Genomic DNA, 17,434 nt, shown 5'->3' with positions numbered 1-17,434 from the left:
ATAAAAACGAGCAACAGACAAGAGACTAGACGCTCAGTTTTCAATAAGACTTTTTAATAAATTTAATATTACAAAAAGTATGAGCGTATCAAATTGTTTTTAGGCAGACGTGAAAATCAGATGATGTTTTTTATGACTAGATAACCAAAACTGTGTGCAAGTTAAAACTGATAAACACGATGATGCTGTCTAGCTGAAATACACTGTACAAGGAGAAATATTTCATCACTATCTTCATATTTTACATCAGGTAGGGTGGCCAAAATACAAAAGAAATGTCAATTAGGTAAAATAAGAAATGTAATTCATTTAAATGACAATTTCTAAATCTATTTGCTTAATATAAGAATAATACACTTTTAAAAAAATCAGTTGATTACCTTCTTCAGATTCATAAGTTTACACAGACTAAAATTACCATGCTTTTAAACAATTCCTTGTAAGTATTTTATGAGCTTTTCTTTTAAAATGTCCTTAATTTATAAAGTTTGTCTCATTGACATCCAAGATCTCATTTACAAGAAAGGCTTGTTTTGATTTTTTTTAAACTAAAAACATAGTACAAAAAATGTACTCGAAAACATTCAACTCAAGTAAATTAGGTTGATAAAAAATGTCCAAAAACAGGAGCAAATTTCCTAAGATTTTCTTATTTTTCTTTGTCCCACTGGAATCAATGGGGATAGCTTCAGATCCTGCTGTAGAGTGGTCCAAATTTACAGGGCAGTGTAAGAAAATGCATTTTTATTTTATTATATTAACAGAGCGGTGAAGGAGAAAAAAGCCCTGAGAATGAAGTCTGTAGCTGGACTGTCTAAGTGGCCGGTAAGAGGTTGAGCATGGCAGGAACAATCCAAAAATAACTTTATAGATAAAAATATTAACACTAAAGTCTACAGATTGATAATGCAAGCCAGTTGACCTGAGAATATATGCTCCATGACAAACTGCATCCAATACAGGCAGAGAGTTGGCAGATGCATTCATATAAACATAACACATCACAGTAATTTAACAGAAGCAGGGAGATCAATGAGACAAGATGGTTCCTTGCACTGAAAGAAAAGCAAGATCTATTTATGAAGAAAAACCTTGGTTTGATCTTTAACTGCTTTACAATATGTTCAATATATGACTTTATTGAAAGCAATGGTACTTGTAAGTCTCAACACACTACCGGTATACGTGTCACTGTTTTTTTTATTTTTTATTGAAGGGTGGAACTTTGTTTTTGGTAGCAAACAGCGTGACCTTTGTATTAGAAGCATTTAGGACTAGTCTCAGATGAAGTAAGGCAGGTTGAAAAGAGTCAAATGGTGACTGTAGGCACATAAGCACAGCATGGCAGTAAACCACGGAGTCATCAGCATAAAAATGTATACAAGCATCAGTTACAGCCGGGCCCAACACATGAATTTAAAAGATAGTTGGATCTAACCTTTTTGATAATAATAATCTTTTATTTTGCCATTCTGATCACTGATCTTGTATCTGTTTGCCTTGCTTTAAAGATAAACCTTCCTTTCAGAACACATTTTTCATTTACACAAAAGTTTGCACCTGGGAATTCTCGTTTTCATTTGGTGAGGCTGAAAAGTCAGATACAATGTGATTTAATTGCAAACTAAGATCTGAAAAGTTTGTATTACACCATTTGTTTTCTTTTGTCCTCATTTGCGGCAATTCTAAATATGGGACACAGTAGGACCCATGGTGAAACAAAAAATAACTACAATTGATCTTCTGTTGATAGGTATCACTAATCTGAGTCACAAAATTGTACCTCACCGTTAATAGGAAATAAAAAAAACATTTTAAATCATCAGTTGTCAAAGAGGGTACAAAACATTGCCCCCCATCAGGCCCGTATTAAGACAATGTGGTGCCCCTGGGCACTATACCTCAAAGACCCCCCCCCCCTTACCCGTGCTGTCCTCCGGTCAAAAACATCAGACATAATCAAGGGGATTTCTGTAATGTAATTTACTATTTGCTAACTTACACAACTACATGTAGGCATATGAGCAGTGAGCAATATTCAAATATCTCATTTTAAAATGTTGAAATCAAAAAAATCTTGATTTATTTATAATTTATTATTATTGTGACATCAGTGTTCACAAAACGAATAATGCATGGTCTTTCAACAAGTTCAAGTAAATAATATAACAATTTATGAAAAAATATATTTTTGAAACATGTGTCATATGGAGCCCCCCCATGGTTGGTGCCCCTGGGCACTGGCCCACTGGCCCTTATGGATAATCCGGCCCTGCCCCCATGGGTACAAATTAACACATTTGATACGAGAAGCTTCATGGTAGATGGCTCCCTACCTTAAAAAAATTGGGTATGGTACCGTGAAAAAAAATACAAAAGTATGAAAAGGCAAATAGGTAAAAAGGCTCGCAGCCATTTTGCTTGCACTGTATTTGAGCAGACCCAATAAGATCAAGACCAAGTAATATTGGGTTTACACAGACATAAACACCTCAGAGGTTCTCTGTCTAGGGGACATTTTATCAGTTCTCCTTTTAAATTCTCCCGGTCCCAGACGAACTCCTCCTCATTCGGCGCGGCATCTGCAACAGAGAACACGCCAACAGACCCGTCATCGAAACCCACGAACACGCCCTGCTGCTCGCTGACGATCAGAACCAACGGAGTCTTGTGAAGACGTACGCTTCCCACTCGCTCCCTGTCCGAGAGGCGTATGACTGTGAGGACGAGCTTTGAGTGCAGGTCGCAGGCGCAGCTCCTCTCCCGGCCGCTCGGGTTGCAAACATACACGACGTAGCCTCCGGTTTTGTCCAAGCAAGCCTTGATGACGGGACCTTCGGCTTTCAAGGAGCACAGCCTCACCCGAGACAGGTCTAAGATGTTGACTGAGTTGTTATCAGTGGACAACAGTGCGTAGCTTCCGTCTTGGGACATGTGGAAGTCCTGTGGCTGACAGTGAAACGTCAACGGCAGCTGAAAGTGCTGGCACACCGTCTCTTCTGACAGCTTCCAGGTGTACACCGCTTCAGAGGCAGTGAGCACCACCACAAAGTCCGGGTGGTCCCAAAGAGTGCGGAAAGCGACAACGCGCTCCGAGTTCTCTATGCAGGAGAAGCGCTTGCTGATCGAACCGGACCACAGGCTGGCGGCCAGCAGGTCTCCGTAGCGGAGCCCGACGAGAAACGTCCCCTCGGCCGATACCTGAGCATCCGACAGGTACTGGTGAATGCTGCACACGATGCCTCCGTGTGGCAGCTTCCAAACACGGGAGAGGCCACGTTTAGATATGCTCACTCCAAACTTACCGTTGGGAGTGATAAGCACATCTGCAGCGCCGCCGCCCTTGATCCGGGCGATATTCTCACCTGTTTTTGTCTGCCAGATGTAAATTTCCCCTGCTGAGAGGGAGAGAAGGTGGCTGCCATTTGGGGAAAGCTGCATCTTTTCCACAGGGCCATCGTGCAGGAAGGTAAACCGTGGAAGTCCGACGTCTAAACTCCATCGCCACACATTCTCCGACCCGTCTGCGGTGTAAAAGCACTTTCCTGTTTGCTCCACCACCACAGCTTTCACTCCCCTCCTCATTTTGGTTGCTGTACCTGCAGCATTGATCATCTCTGAGTCCCAGACTGTCAGGCCTCCATCTTGACTCACACAAACAATATCTGAGGCTGTTTTGAGGAGCGTGAGGGGCTGAGTGTTTGTTTCCAAAGAGAGGACACACTCGCCGGTGCTTACCCTCCACACCAAGACCAGCAGGAAATGGTCCAACAAAGCCAGGAAGAGGTGTCCGTCCAGGGAGAGCACTGCTTGAGTGAAGGCTTTCCCTTGCGAAGCCAAGAACTGGTCCCACATCTCCCAGGTGCACGTATCCCACAATGTCACCTGGTGACTTTGACACACCAAGAGAGTGCTGACGGCTTCGGAATAATCTGTGTTGAGAACGCTGAAAGGTTTGCCCTTATTGGAGTTTTCTTTGACAAGTCTGGGCGGTTGCTGTTTGTCAGCAATGTCCCATAAGGCTATGCTGCCACCCTTGTCCACACACGCAATTCCTTGCTCCTCTTCACAGAGGATCACCTGCATGACAGCACTGCGGGTTGAGTTGACACAGGTGCCAAGAAGACTGCTGGTTCTCAGGTCCAATATAGACACCGTGCCGTCTTCCTGTCCACAGTAAACGCTGAGACTGTTGGAGGAGGCGATCAAACACATCACGGAGCTCTGACACTGGAAACGAGTAACGGTACTGCTGGAGATATCAAACACGCTGACAAAACTCTCCTTTTTCCACCACATGCACAACTTTTCCTGACATGAGACAAATCCCTCGATCGTGCTCGCAGTTTGGCCCGCCGCCGACTCTGTTTTCAGTGATTGCTTCACCTCTATGAGCCTCTCTGGACCCGCCACATCCCATGCCAACAGCTCGTTGCATCGCGTTGACAACAGCAGGAATCTGCCACTGCTTTTCACTCCTGCGAACCTCAACTCCCGCTGCTCCTTGCTCAGTGACAGCTCGACTAAATCACAAGCCGACCCTCTCCAGATCCAGGCGGAGCCTTCATCCGTGATCTCTACCACAACGCCACATTCTGTACAGGCGGTTTCTACAACACTATTTGCTCTGCTTTTAGGATTGGGTCTTAAATACCGAATGGGGGGAACAGAACTGGAACTGGAACAGAGTAGCGTTCCCACTCCTTTTCCCTTTTTCCTCCTGTCCCGTCGGATGTCTCTGACATATCCCTCGAGGGCAGGAAAGACGTGCAGGTAAGGGAGGAGGTTCGTCTCCATCACTGTAGGCAGCTGCAGGGGTGAGGTCTGCAGGAAGCAAGCGGAGGACTTCAAAGTGCTTGCTAGCAGCCATCTTTCTCTTAAAAACTTTGTTGAGCCTTCATCAGCCTCCAACATGGCGACCAGATCGCTCAGCATGCCAGCTTGCACCATGGCTCGGTGAAACCCCGACGACATCAACAACCCTCGTTCCATTTCTTCCAACCTGCCGCTTTGTTGCAAATGATGCGGCAACTCTAGGATCTTCCTCGTGTTTGCCCAACAAACATCTTCAATGGCAGGGAAAACAAATGGCCGACCATCTGGTTCATTTTCTGTTTCAGAGGTATGGTTTACAAAAACGGCCTGACCCCCGCTTAAATAGTCCACCATCTCTGAATGGATCTTCATCCTCGCCTCATGAGTGCCCAGGTACTTTTTAGTCACGACCAGCTTGAAATGCCGGCTCACCCAAGACAGAACCCGGGAATCAGCAACCGGCCGTTTAACGAGGAAGTCTTTCAAATCCATAAGCAGCCACTCCACATCGACCTGTGAAACCGTTCCCTCACGTTCAGCTGGATCGCCACGTGGGCTGGACAGCAGATCCACAAGCTCAGACTCGCAGAGCCCGGTCCTGGAAAGGGAGACGTAGGAGACCGTACGGGCCACCAAGGACGAGCCGTGCTTCTGTTCCAAGTGATCCAAGAGAGCGGAAATAGACGAGTGGACGCAGTCAGGAAGAGACGACTCAGTCACATCTGAATCTGGTGAGAAACAGAATAGACAAATGAGACTTTACACTTTTTAATTGCTGGTATTAATTAGTCCCAGGCCAACTAATAATTACAGTTCTTTTGAACATTTAACCCTCAGTTTCCCTCATCCAAACTGCAAAGCAATAAAACCTCTTCTGTTTGTTGTTTTGTATCGTCCACCAGGCCCTTACACTCAGTTTTTGGATGAGTTGTCAGATTTCTTATCTGATTTGGTGTTAAATACTGATAAGGTTATTATAGTGGGTGATTTTAACATCCATGTTGACACTGAATGTGATAACCTTAGTGTAGCCTTTAAAACTATCCTAGATTCAATTGGTTTTGTTCAAAATGTGCATGAACCGACGCACTCTCGGCTCCATACTTTAGACCTTGTTCTGACATATGGCATTGATTGTGAAGAATTAACAGTATTCTCTCACAACCCTGTCCTGTCTGATCATTTTTTAATAACATTTGAGTTTAATCTAACTGAATTCTCCACCCCCAAAAGAGGGTTCCATTATAGTAGATTTTTATCGGATAATGCTGTATCAAAACTTAAAGAGTCTGTCCCCTTCTTAATATCCTCAGTATTGCAGAAATGCCCTGTAGATGGCAGCATTGCTGTTTCTTCCCATTCACAAATCGATACCTTTGCTAACAATGTGACTTCCTCATTGCGTTCTGCATTAGACAATGTAGCTCCCTTGAAAAAGAAGGTGATTATTCACAGGAAGCTGGCTCCTTGGTTTAATTCAGAGCTGCGTTCCTTGAAGCACAATGTTAGGAAATTGGAGAGAAAATGGCGCTCTACACACCAAGAGGAATCCTACTTAATCTGGAGGGACAGACTATTGTTGTATAACAAGACCCTCCGCAGAGTTAGAGTAGCATATTTTTCATCATTAATTGAAGAGAATAAAAATAATCCTAGATTTCTCTTTAGTACAGTTGCCAAACTTACCCAGAGCCACAGCTCTGTTGATCCATCCATTCCCTTAGCTCTTAGTAGTAATGATTTTATGGGATTCTTCATAAATAAAATTGATGCCATTAAAAATAAAATAATTGGCATCCTCCCAAACATGATTACCTCGTCCTCAGTAAGTGAGGCAGCATTGGAGGAATCTTTAGAATCTGCGCAGTGTTTGAACTGTTTAGAAGCAGTAGAGCTTTCTGAGCTATCTAAAATTTTAGCTTCATCTAAACCTTCTACCTGTATGTTAGACCCAATCCCAACCAAGTTGTTTAAGGACATATTCCCTTTGATCAGTGGCACTATTTTAGACATGATTAATCTATCCTTAGTAAATGGATATGTACCACAGGTTTTGAAAGTAGCTGTTATTAAACCTTTACTTAAGAAACCTTCCCTTGATCAAGATGAGTTAGTAAATTACAGACCTATATCTAATCTTCTTTTCTTATCTAAAATTCTTGAGAAAGTAGTTGCTAATCAACTTTGTGAACATTTACAAAGTAATGACCTACTTGAGGAGTTTCAGTCAGGCTTCAGAGCTCATCATAGCACTGAAACAGCTCTGGTGAAGGTCACTAATGATATTCTCATGGCCTCAGATAATGGACTTGTGTCTATACTTGTCCTGTTAGATCTCAGTGCTGCGTTTGATACAGTTGATCACAATATTCTCCTACAAAGACTTGAACATACTGTAGGGATTAAGGGGAAAGCATTAGGCTGGTTTAAATCTTATCTGTCAGACAGATTCCAATTTGTTCATGTTAATAATAAATCTTCCTCAAACTCTAGGGTCACCTGTGGAGTACCACAGGGTTCAGTCCTTGGACCAATTCTCTTTACTATATATATGCTTCCGATAGGCAAAATTATCAGACAGCATGGGATTAATTTCCACTGTTATGCTGATGATACTCAGCTATATTTATCCATAAATCCTGATGAATCCAATCAATTACTTCGACTGCAGTCATGTCTTGATGACATCAAAAGCTGGATGACTTTAAATTTCCTGCATCTAAATTCTGACAAGACCGAAGTTTTAATCTTTGGGCCAGAGTCCTCAAAAAATAAACTTCTTAACCAATCACTTAATCTGGGTGGCATTAACCTGGCCTCTGGTAATAAAGTAAAAAATCTTGGTGTTATTTTTGACCAAGACATGTCATTTAAATCCCATATTAAACAGGTTTCCAGAGTTTCCTTTTTTCACCTCCGGAATATCGCCAAAATTAGAAACATTCTGTCCAGGAGTGATGCTGAAAAACTGGTCCATGCATTTGTTACTTCAAGGCTGGACTATTGTAATTCTTTGCTATCAGGAAGTCCACAAAATGCAGTTCAAAGCCTTCAGCTGATCCAAAATGCTGCAGCAAGAGTTCTGATGAAAATCAACAAGAGGGATCATATTTCTCCAATTTTAGCTTCCCTTCATTGGCTTCCTGTTAAATCAAGAATAGAATTTAAAATTCTTCTTCTAACGTATAAAGCCCTTAATAATCAAGCTCCATCATATATCAGAGCTCTGATTACCCCGTATGTTCCTAACAGAGCACTTCGCTCTCAGACTGCAGGTCTGCTGGTGGTTCCTAGAGTCTCTAAAAGTAGAATGGGAGGCAGATCCTTTAGCTATCAGGCTCCTCTCCTGTGGAACCAACTCCCAGTTTTGGTCCGTGAGGCAGACACCCTGTCTACTTTTAAGACTAGGCTTAAAACTTTTCTTTTTGACAAAAATTATAACTAGTGACTCATGTTACTCTCAGCTACCTTTATAGTTTTACTGCTATAGGCTTAGGTTACTGGAGTATATCAGGATCTAATTTTCTCACTATATTGAGTTCTACTGTTCTTCAATTATGCATTATGTGTTGTCATTTCTGCTTTAACTTTCTGTTCTCTCTCTTTTCTCTTCATAGTAGGTACACCTGGTCTGGCGTTCTGTTAACTGTGACATCATCCAGAGAAGACGGCTCACCTGCTACTACCATCTAATGTAGAACAGATTACTAGATCAATGTGTGCTTCTGTGCTTTTTTGTCTCTCTTGTTGTGTCTCTGTTCTGTCTTCTGTAACCCCAGTCGGTCGAGGCAGATGACCGTTCATACTGAGCCCGGTTCTGCCGGAGGTTTTTTTTTTCCCGTTAATGGGTGGTTTTTTCTTCCCACTGTCGCTTCATGCTTGCTCAGTATGAGGGATTGCAGCAAAGCCATGTACAATGCAGATGACTCTTCCTGTGGCTCTACGGTTCCCCAGGAGTGAATGCTGCTTGTCGGGACTTTGATGCAATCAACTGGTTTCCTTATATAGGAAATTTTTGACCAATCTGTATAATCTGACCCAATCTGTATAATATGATTGAACTTGACTTTGTAAAGTGCCTTGAGATGACATGTTTCATGATTTGGCGCTATATAAATAAAATTGAATTGAATTGAATTGAATTGGTAGTAATGTAGATGTAAGAGAACCTCATGAACAGTCTGCTTGTAAAGTCACACATGGAGACATTTATGTACGAAGCCTTATTGCCAAAAAGTAAAGGTTTTCAGACAAAATCCTGACAGTGTTGCAGCTGCAGGATGCAAAGGATGGGCAAAAACCATATTTGTATTAAATGAAAGGCCAGTTTACAGTTTGTTTGTAAGTACTTAAGCGAGTGCATCCTTTTGGCAATGTTTAAAGAAACTCAAATGAAATGTGTGTTTTGCACTTAACCTGAGGGACCAGCTTTTTAAAAACTGGGGAGCAATCTGGGGCCACAAGTACCTAGTGGAAATCTGCAGCTTTTGAACCAAGTATTAGGATCACTCCCCTAAGGAAACAATTTACAACCCAGATGGGACTCGAACCCACAATCCCCAGCTCCGGAGGCTGATGCCTTATCCATTAGGCCACTGGGTCTTTTAGTGACAGACCACAACCAACAGAAAAATCAAAACAATGTGTGTCTACACTTAAATATGTTTTTTCCCTCCTTGGAGACATATGTTTAAAACTGTAATGATACAGAGGGCCATCTTTAAGGGTTTCATACATTCCCTGGTTAAAGAGGATGCTCTGCCATCAACTGTTATTGAGCTTTTACATAAATTTGTGCAAATTTATTTACATTTAGCTGTTTTTTGTGCTGTTTGTCCTCTCCCCATTGGGTCTCCTCAATGGAAGTTGACAAACAAGTTATTCTAGAAGATATAAAGAATTAGCTGCCTTAAACACACAATTTAGACGAGGAACGCAACAAGTCACCTTTTGCAGCCTTATTAAAAAAAGGAAAAGAAAAACAAGCACAGACATACTACAACATTTCTGTTTGTACAAAAAAACTACAAATATTATGCTGCTGTTTTCTGTAGCAACATGTACTTTTTTTGTTTCAGTCCTACCAGAGTGCCACAGCGAAGTGTGTGCATGCAGGAGTCGAGCATAGAGAGGCAGACAGCAGGAGGTCAGGGCCCGGTTCACCAGCGCTTGCTGTCCTGACGTCACCTTCCTCCCTGAAATCTCTCAGCAGCGATTCCAGTTGCTTGGCACACTGTTTCCTGTCCCCAGACTGGAGCTGGATACAGGCATATCCGGTCTCCTCCTCCCTGTCATCAGATCCCGGGCGAGGCAGACTACCTTGTCGGGGGTAGCGCAGTTTGATGGCCTGCAGGAGACCTGCTCTGTTGGAGGAGACCGTGACGACGAGCTTGACAGCGTCAGGGAGGGGGGACGGGAGGCCGCTGATGATCTGAGCAACGACGTTGTTATCCAGCTGATCCAAGCCATCGAGGATGAGAACGAGAGGATGTTTGGTGGAAGGAAGATGGGCGAGAAGGGACGCAAGACGCTCTTCAAGTTCAGACAGAGAAACATCCACTTCTATGGTGCTAGAGTGGGGAGTGTTAGAGAAATTTGAGTCACCGTCGCAGACCCGCTCTGCACGGCAGCAGTCGTTGTGAGGCTCCAGAACAGACGCTGAGCCGCAGTTAGTGTTGCAGCTGCACTCATCCAAGTCACTGCAGAAGCAGGAGTCTGTCTTAGGGAGCGGTCGCTCCTCGTATCTGAAGGCTATCTGATGGCAGAGTCTGGAGAGGAGATACTTGGGAGACGTGTTGACCGAAAAGCTGCAAAAACAACTGATCACCACTGGATCACAGTCTGCCAGCCAGGCCTTTATCTGTGGACAGACAATCTGTTGTTATTATTAAAAAAAACAGGTGTTCCAATATCAGACTTTATTTGGGCAGGCAGGAAACCTAAAATAAAAATTGAGGTCTTACAACTTCCCAGAAGCATGGGTGGAGGGGGCCTGCCGAAAGTTGAGAACTATGTACTGTCTTTACATGCAAGAATTATTTCACTGTGGGCTACCCAAAAACACCCTAATCCATGGCTTGAGATTGAGGAAAGTGTTTGTAAACCTGGTCACCCTATAAATATGTTAAATAAACAAAACCGAGAACTCCCACTCATTGTCAAAGATAATTTTCTAATTACTAACACTATTAAGGCATGGGGCATACTGAAAAAAAATGTTTGGTCAGAATAAAAATCTTTCATCTCTGACAACATTGGTAGACAACCGGGATTTGACAGTAGAGGGCGCTGGTCCTGATCTTAGGTCTTGGCAAGATGCTGGCATCATCGGGATACATGATTTCTGGAATAATGGGAAATTCAAGACATTTGAGGACTTAAGAACACAATATGACATTGTTTCCACGGACTTTTATAAATACCTTCAGTTAAGGCATTATGTTAAAGCAAAAATTGACTCACTTGAGTTCCCAGAGGATTATTATTTACTTGAAAAAAAACTATTCTTGACTGTCATAAACGTGGGAGATTTGTGTCAAGATTCTATGCGGAATTACAAGCCCTACGAAAAGATAATATGGGGAATTTAAGATCAACCTGGAATATAACTCTGAAAAGCACAATTGATTCAGAAGCATGGGAAGACATTTTGACTCTGCCTTCTAGAATCTCAGTATGTAACTGTTATAAAGAAATGCATTATAATATTTTACATAATGTACATACCTCCATATATATAGCAAATACACACCAGGAAGTTCTCCAAATTGTCCCAAATGTAAAGTAATCACAGGGACTAGAATTCACTGATCAGTTTATGGGAGTGTAAAATTTTAGAGCCATTCTGGCAAGCAGTACGCCGAGAAATTAGCTCCGCTATAGAACAAAGTCTTGTCCCTAGCTCAGTCCTGTGCCTTCTTGGGTTCATACCCAGACATCTGGATACTCACAAAGAGACTGTGCAATTCCTATTGATGTTAGCCAGACAATCGATAATGCTTAAATGGGTTAGTTGTGATGCCCCTTCAATCCAGCTATGGAAAAACTTACTTTCTGAAGTTATTGTATTAGTGAAATTAAGATACTGTCTGAATGTGAAATTCTATGCTTTAAAAAAAAGATGGGAACGTACTCTCGAATATTTCAAAATTTCAAAATTAAAAGACCAGTAATGTGAACCCTAATGATGTATATGTTCATGTTTATGTATAAATTGGTTACTTTTCTCAAATGTTTGCTGTAATTTATGTACATGCCCCCGATTTTGTTTTTTGTATCAGTGCTGTTCAAGTTTTGTCCTATTGTTGTTTTTTTTTTTTTCTTCCTTGTTCGTTCTTTCTTTCTTCCTTGTTCGTTCTTTCTTTCTTTCTTTCCTTCTTTCTTTCCTTCTTTCTTTCTATAAATGTTTAAAAAACCTAATAAACATAATATACATATATATAGAAAATATATATTCTCTCACACTGTTTGATTTACCAGTTTACATATAAATTACTTTATATGTAAACTGGTATGGTTTATAATAAACCTTGGCTTTATTATTCATATGATCTTGACCAAAAATTTTTATAACACATTCATCTCATGTTGGCACTTAAGATATTTAAAACAGTTTTTTTTCTCTTATCTTAATCAGCTAATTACTAAACAGTTTTATCCACTGTGTAAAAATTATAACAACATCAATAAACATAAAAATGTTTGTCTCTCCACTTCGAAAACATAGTATCATTAAAAATACAATAAAATGAAATAAACAAAAATACCTGTCTCTCCACACAGTGTGTAAGAAAAAGAAAAAGAATCACAGTGGAAGCATGAAAAATTTACATCTATAAAAAACATTCAGAACTTTAAAAATATACTTATTTCTTTCAGATGAAGTATATCAAATTAAATGAAATCTATACCTGAATCAAAATTCTGTCCACTGACCTGCTCTGCACAGTGTGCGACCAGCACAGTCTTCCCTGTGCACGGCCCTCCAGTCAGCACTAGGGGGCGCTGTTGATATTTCTGTTTCACGTAATCCCTGATCTACAACCAATGGGAGCAAAATGTAGGCTGAATCATCTTTTGGCGTCAAGTTACACTGTAAAATACTAGTAACAATAATAATAATAATAATAATAATAATAATAATAATAATAATAATAATAATAATAATAATAAGCCTGACCTTTTCCTCCTCTGGCTGAGTAATGCTGTAAAACTGAGCCAGGATGCTGCACAGCTGCTCCTGCTCGGCCCACTCTCTGGATGGAGCGTCAATAACTTGAGCTTTTCCTCTGAGCTGAGGGAGGCTGGAGCTGTCAGTCAAGGCCATGAGGTCTGAGAAGACCTGCTGGCACAGAGAGTCTGCGTAGGCCCGCCTCCTGGCTGTGGTGTAGCCGTGGCGGTGGTCGCACTCGGTGGTTGTGGTGTAGAGGAGAATCTGGCGGGAGGTGAGGAGAGCAGGGAGGAAGCTGTCGCACAGCTGTGGCAATAACTCGGATGGAGTGGGTACCGTCTGCTCAGAGATGCCAGCCTGTGAATTGAAGACATTTTTATTAAAAAATCTCTCAGCTCTATATCCAACATCACCTTGATGAACTCAAACTAAGGAACTTATACTGTAATGTCTCCTTTTGGGGGGAACTTTCACCTTCAACTCTTGCTGCAGCCCTGAGTTTCTCTGGGCTTTTCCTCTCTCTCCGTCTGCATTGGCCACCTTGTGGACATAGATCACACATCTGTTGAGGATGTCCTCAACAGAGCCACTTTCAAGAGCAAATCGCAGATCTGCATCGAGAGCTAAAGACAAAAACAAAACCCCATAATCAGGTATATTCAGCTTGAAGGGTCAAGACTCATTAGCATTTCCGCTTCCCAGATCCACGTCCCTTTCCAGATTCTTATTCTTAGACGTTAAGATGAATGCTCACAAATCATTAACAAACAATATGCTAAGCTTGGCCTCCGACTCAGCAGTATGCTATAGGGCTATTTCACCATTTTCTTTAGTACCTGAATCAACTTCAGACAAACTACAAGCCTGTATCACTGAGATCAGTCAAATCAGGACTAGATTCTCCAACAAAAAGTTTAGAATCTGTTCAACTAAATTTGTTAATTTTAATACCTGTTTCCAAACTTAAAAGAAAAGCAGCTTCTATGCTTTGTTGGTATCTAAACCAGACCAAGTTTAACAACCGCAGCTTTAGCACAAAATGGTGATTTTAACACCAAAAATGCTGTGGACTGTCCATTTAAAAAAACAAAAACAGCAGTTCTCAGTATGACACTAAGAAACTGATGGCTGAAATGTTAAACCCTTTGGTTTATTTAGTACATCAAAGATAAAACATGCAATGCAAAAAAACATTATCTATGTGTAAAGCAGTATATAATCAGAAACTTAGATTTCCATCCAAACTGTGTGGGAACCTTGAGGATTGCCTGCGATGCATCGATAAAACATCCACTTTTTACTCCCTGAAGGTTCACACATTTACAATCGGTGAAAAGACTCATCCAGGATGTCCCATTATGCTCTAGGTAAGGTCAGGGACCCCCGAGGCTACCCTGCCAAGACAGCAGAGTCGTTGCAAAATGAAACCAAATCTTTAAGAGTTGTTTTTACCTGATCTGTAGAACATTTGGGCTCTCTCTGCAGTCATGAGTCGGTTCTGGACACACAGACTCACAGCGGTCTGCAGCACCATCCTCAAATCTTCTTGGTGATGCATCATGCTATTCTCTTCGTCTTCTTTCTCTTCTCCCTGCTAAGCAAAAATATATCTTTAATAAATTATATTCATTGTTTGTAAGTATTGCTAAATTACTAAAGAATTCTCTTTGTAGAAATATTTTTATATTAAAGTATTTTATAAGCTGTGTGTTGCATTATGGTCCATATCGTCATCTTATGTGTTATATCGTATGTCCTCCATTAATACTAATATCATCATAAAATGCAAATGAAAATCCATTTTCACATTTATATGCGAACGGATTTGTATTCCTGACCAATAAATAACACAAAAAAACCCCACCATGTTATTAAAACCAGAGTGAAATTAATTAAACTGAGCAAATGGCAGGATAAAGAGGTTGGCCGTAATCACCGGGGGACTGCAGGAGGATTTCACGGAAGACATCAGGCGGTAGGAGGGAGGAACGACGTTTTCGTCTCTCCGGTACGCCCTCTCCAGCTGCCGGGTGCAGACGCCGGCCTGCTGGCTCTGCTGGAGCAGCAGCTGGTACTCTGACGCCTCCACCTGGGTGGGCAGAGCCGCCGCTCCATACTGGTGTCCAACCAGGGCCTGCAGCGCCACCATGTGGATAGAAGAGAATAGCAGCCAAAGGCGTTGGGCCTCTGTCAACGATGGTACTGGGAAGCTCAAATAATGACATTTTGACTTGATTTTTGCAGGATCTTTTGTAGCAGATGCAAAATACAGAGTGAGTTTTGTGTGATCTGAAGCTTAGAAGATTTGATGCACTTTCAGTTTCTGTGTAATGTCGTGTTGTTCACCAGTAAAAAGGGTCCGGCTGAGTTCTGCCTGCACTCTTCAATCAGCTGCTGTCTGGTGTTTGCGTCTGGCCAACAATTAGGATCGCCGGACTCAAACGGATCAATAAGCTGCAGGGACACACAAAGTAAAACAACCTGAAAGAGAGACGGAACTAGGAATTGATGCAAAAAAATAAAAAACATAATAACTCGTTAGTAGCACCAACCACAAACAACCAAGAAATGGCTGAATGATGTGCGCTGTTTGTGTTTGGATCTAATTACACAAGCCACTGAATGGAGTGCGCTTAACAATGGGCTGATCGACTTGTGTGGGGGGGGGCATGCACACATTTGAGGGCGCACAAAACACACAGTGCCACGCGTGTTGCAGCTGCTCACCGTCTCTGTTGTCATGTGTGATTAAGCCAAGTTGAGCAGAATTGATTGCATCTTAACAGGAGTGGCTTCAGGCAGAGTAAAAACAGTAAAATAAATAAATAATAATAATTGAATGTGGGTCCTTTAATACCCCACTGATTAAACCCAATTACTTCAGAAAGTTTTACACCTTAACAACTATGCCTTTTAGTTGAGTCACAAAGAAATGCATTACTGGCAACAGCTTTAGTTTGACCCCAGAGCATCAAAGGAATAGATGCTCGTTTCTGCAAGTTATCAAGTGGAATAGATCGCAGTTAACGTCACTTCTGAGCACTGTTTGTGTCCTTAGCCAAGGTGTGAGCACCGGCTCGAAGGAGCAGGATTCAGAGCAGTGAAGTGAGTACTTACCCTGACATCTAGGGACAGCCAGTTCCTACAATGCTCTCTGAAGCTGGGGATCACCTTCTCTCTGAGCGCCCTCCGTTCGATCACGCTGTCTGACAGGATAAAAAAACAGGATAAAAAAATAAAAAAAAACAAACAACCAAATGCAAAATGGACTGAGGAAATAAATGCGGTACCTTCTGGGTTGGAGCACACATAGAGTTTGACACAGGATGAGTCGCGGCAGGGGTGCGTAGGGTGCCGGCCTTTTCCTTGGGAGGGCATGCCTAGTCTGTGACCTTCTAATAAAATAAAAGTGTCAGGAAACCTTTTTTCCAGGAACGTAATAAGCGACTAAACCAACAAGTTAACGCCTCTCCAGTGAGCTGGTTGTTCCTGTGGCTCCTCCAGTCAGGAAACTCTGGCCTCAGATTTTGTTTACAGGCTGCGATATCCTGACCACGCCCACTTCTAATGACAGGAACACAGTAGACACACACAATTACTCTTAAATCTTTATGAATGGCTGATCTTCCATTTAGCTAAGTCGGGGTAAGTACACTTGACATTTAATGTTTACAGGGCTTTGTAGAAGTGCTTATACCCATCTTTCAGGTTACAAGCAGAAACATCCAAGCATTTTTTTTTTTTTTTTTTGGAGGGAGTGTACATGAGAGGTGTGCATGAATCCAGCCACTTGTGAGCCAGAACATTGTAGAAGCACCTTTTCCTGCAGTTGGCTGCAAATGTTTTGGAGCTTCTCTTTGCCAGCATCAGCTTTGCGACTTTAGAGGCCGACATTTTCGCTCATTTTTCTAGCAACACGTCTCAAACTGTGCCCGGTTGGATGGAGAGATTTTGTGACCAGCCATTCTGAAGTCTTGACAACAGATTTCCTAATTAGATTTGGGTCTGGACTTTGACTAGACCATCTTAACAAGAGAATACTCTGCTTTTTTTAGTCGCCCTCTTGTCTGGGGGTATGTTTTGGGTCTTTGTTCTGCTGGATGAAGAACCTCTGCCCCTGTTTTAGGTCCTTTGCAGCCTCTAACAGGTTGGCTGGCAGGTCTGACCTGCATTTAGCTTCATCCCTCATCCCATGATGCCACCACCACCACGTTTCCACGTGAGAGATGATGTAAACAGTTTTCCTCCACATGTAGTTTTCTGTATCTAGCATCTGTAAAATTATTGAAAGTGACATCTAAAGCCAAGCAGCTGGACCGCATTTTACAAAGATGTATCGGAGTAAAGAGGGTGTTAAAGACAAATGCACACCACACTTTTCAGATCTAAATTGAAAAAAACTGAATGTGTCGCTTTCTTTACACTTACAATGTGTACTGTGTCGATTTT

At 41.9% G+C, this 17,434-nt stretch overlaps 1 protein-coding gene, 1 long non-coding RNA gene and 1 other non-coding gene across 3 annotated transcripts; all 3 read right to left on the bottom strand.

Annotated features, from left to right (window-relative positions):
• Positions 1–37: 37 nt before the first annotated feature.
• On the bottom strand, positions 38–1,898 carry LOC118566747. Its single transcript, XR_004933268.1, has 2 exons — positions 1,252–1,898; positions 38–1,155 (listed from the first exon to the last, which is right to left on the bottom strand). It is a non-coding gene; the product is annotated as an uncharacterized LOC118566747 (long non-coding RNA).
• Positions 1,899–2,205: 307 nt separating this feature from the next.
• Positions 2,206–16,573, bottom strand: LOC105923376 (NACHT and WD repeat domain-containing protein 2). Its single transcript, XM_021314731.2, is given in 11 exon segments — positions 2,206–5,543; positions 9,900–10,014; positions 10,016–10,675; positions 12,751–12,852; positions 12,995–13,342; positions 13,460–13,608; positions 14,438–14,576; positions 14,922–15,119; positions 15,332–15,439; positions 16,103–16,191; positions 16,276–16,573. Coding segments are annotated over 11 exon segments (5,088 nt in total). The 5' UTR covers positions 16,364–16,573; the 3' UTR covers positions 2,206–2,451.
• On the bottom strand, positions 9,345–9,417 carry trnar-ccg. The gene has a single exon. It is a non-coding gene; the product is annotated as a tRNA-Arg (tRNA).
• Positions 16,574–17,434: the final 861 nt, after the last annotated feature.

Source organism: Fundulus heteroclitus, chromosome 18, assembly GCF_011125445.2.
Source record: "Fundulus heteroclitus isolate FHET01 chromosome 18, MU-UCD_Fhet_4.1, whole genome shotgun sequence".
Classification (NCBI taxonomy): domain Eukaryota; kingdom Metazoa; phylum Chordata; class Actinopteri; order Cyprinodontiformes; family Fundulidae; genus Fundulus; species Fundulus heteroclitus.
The sequence above is the reverse complement of the archived record's forward strand: the minus strand, read 5'-3'. Positions and strand labels throughout refer to the sequence as shown.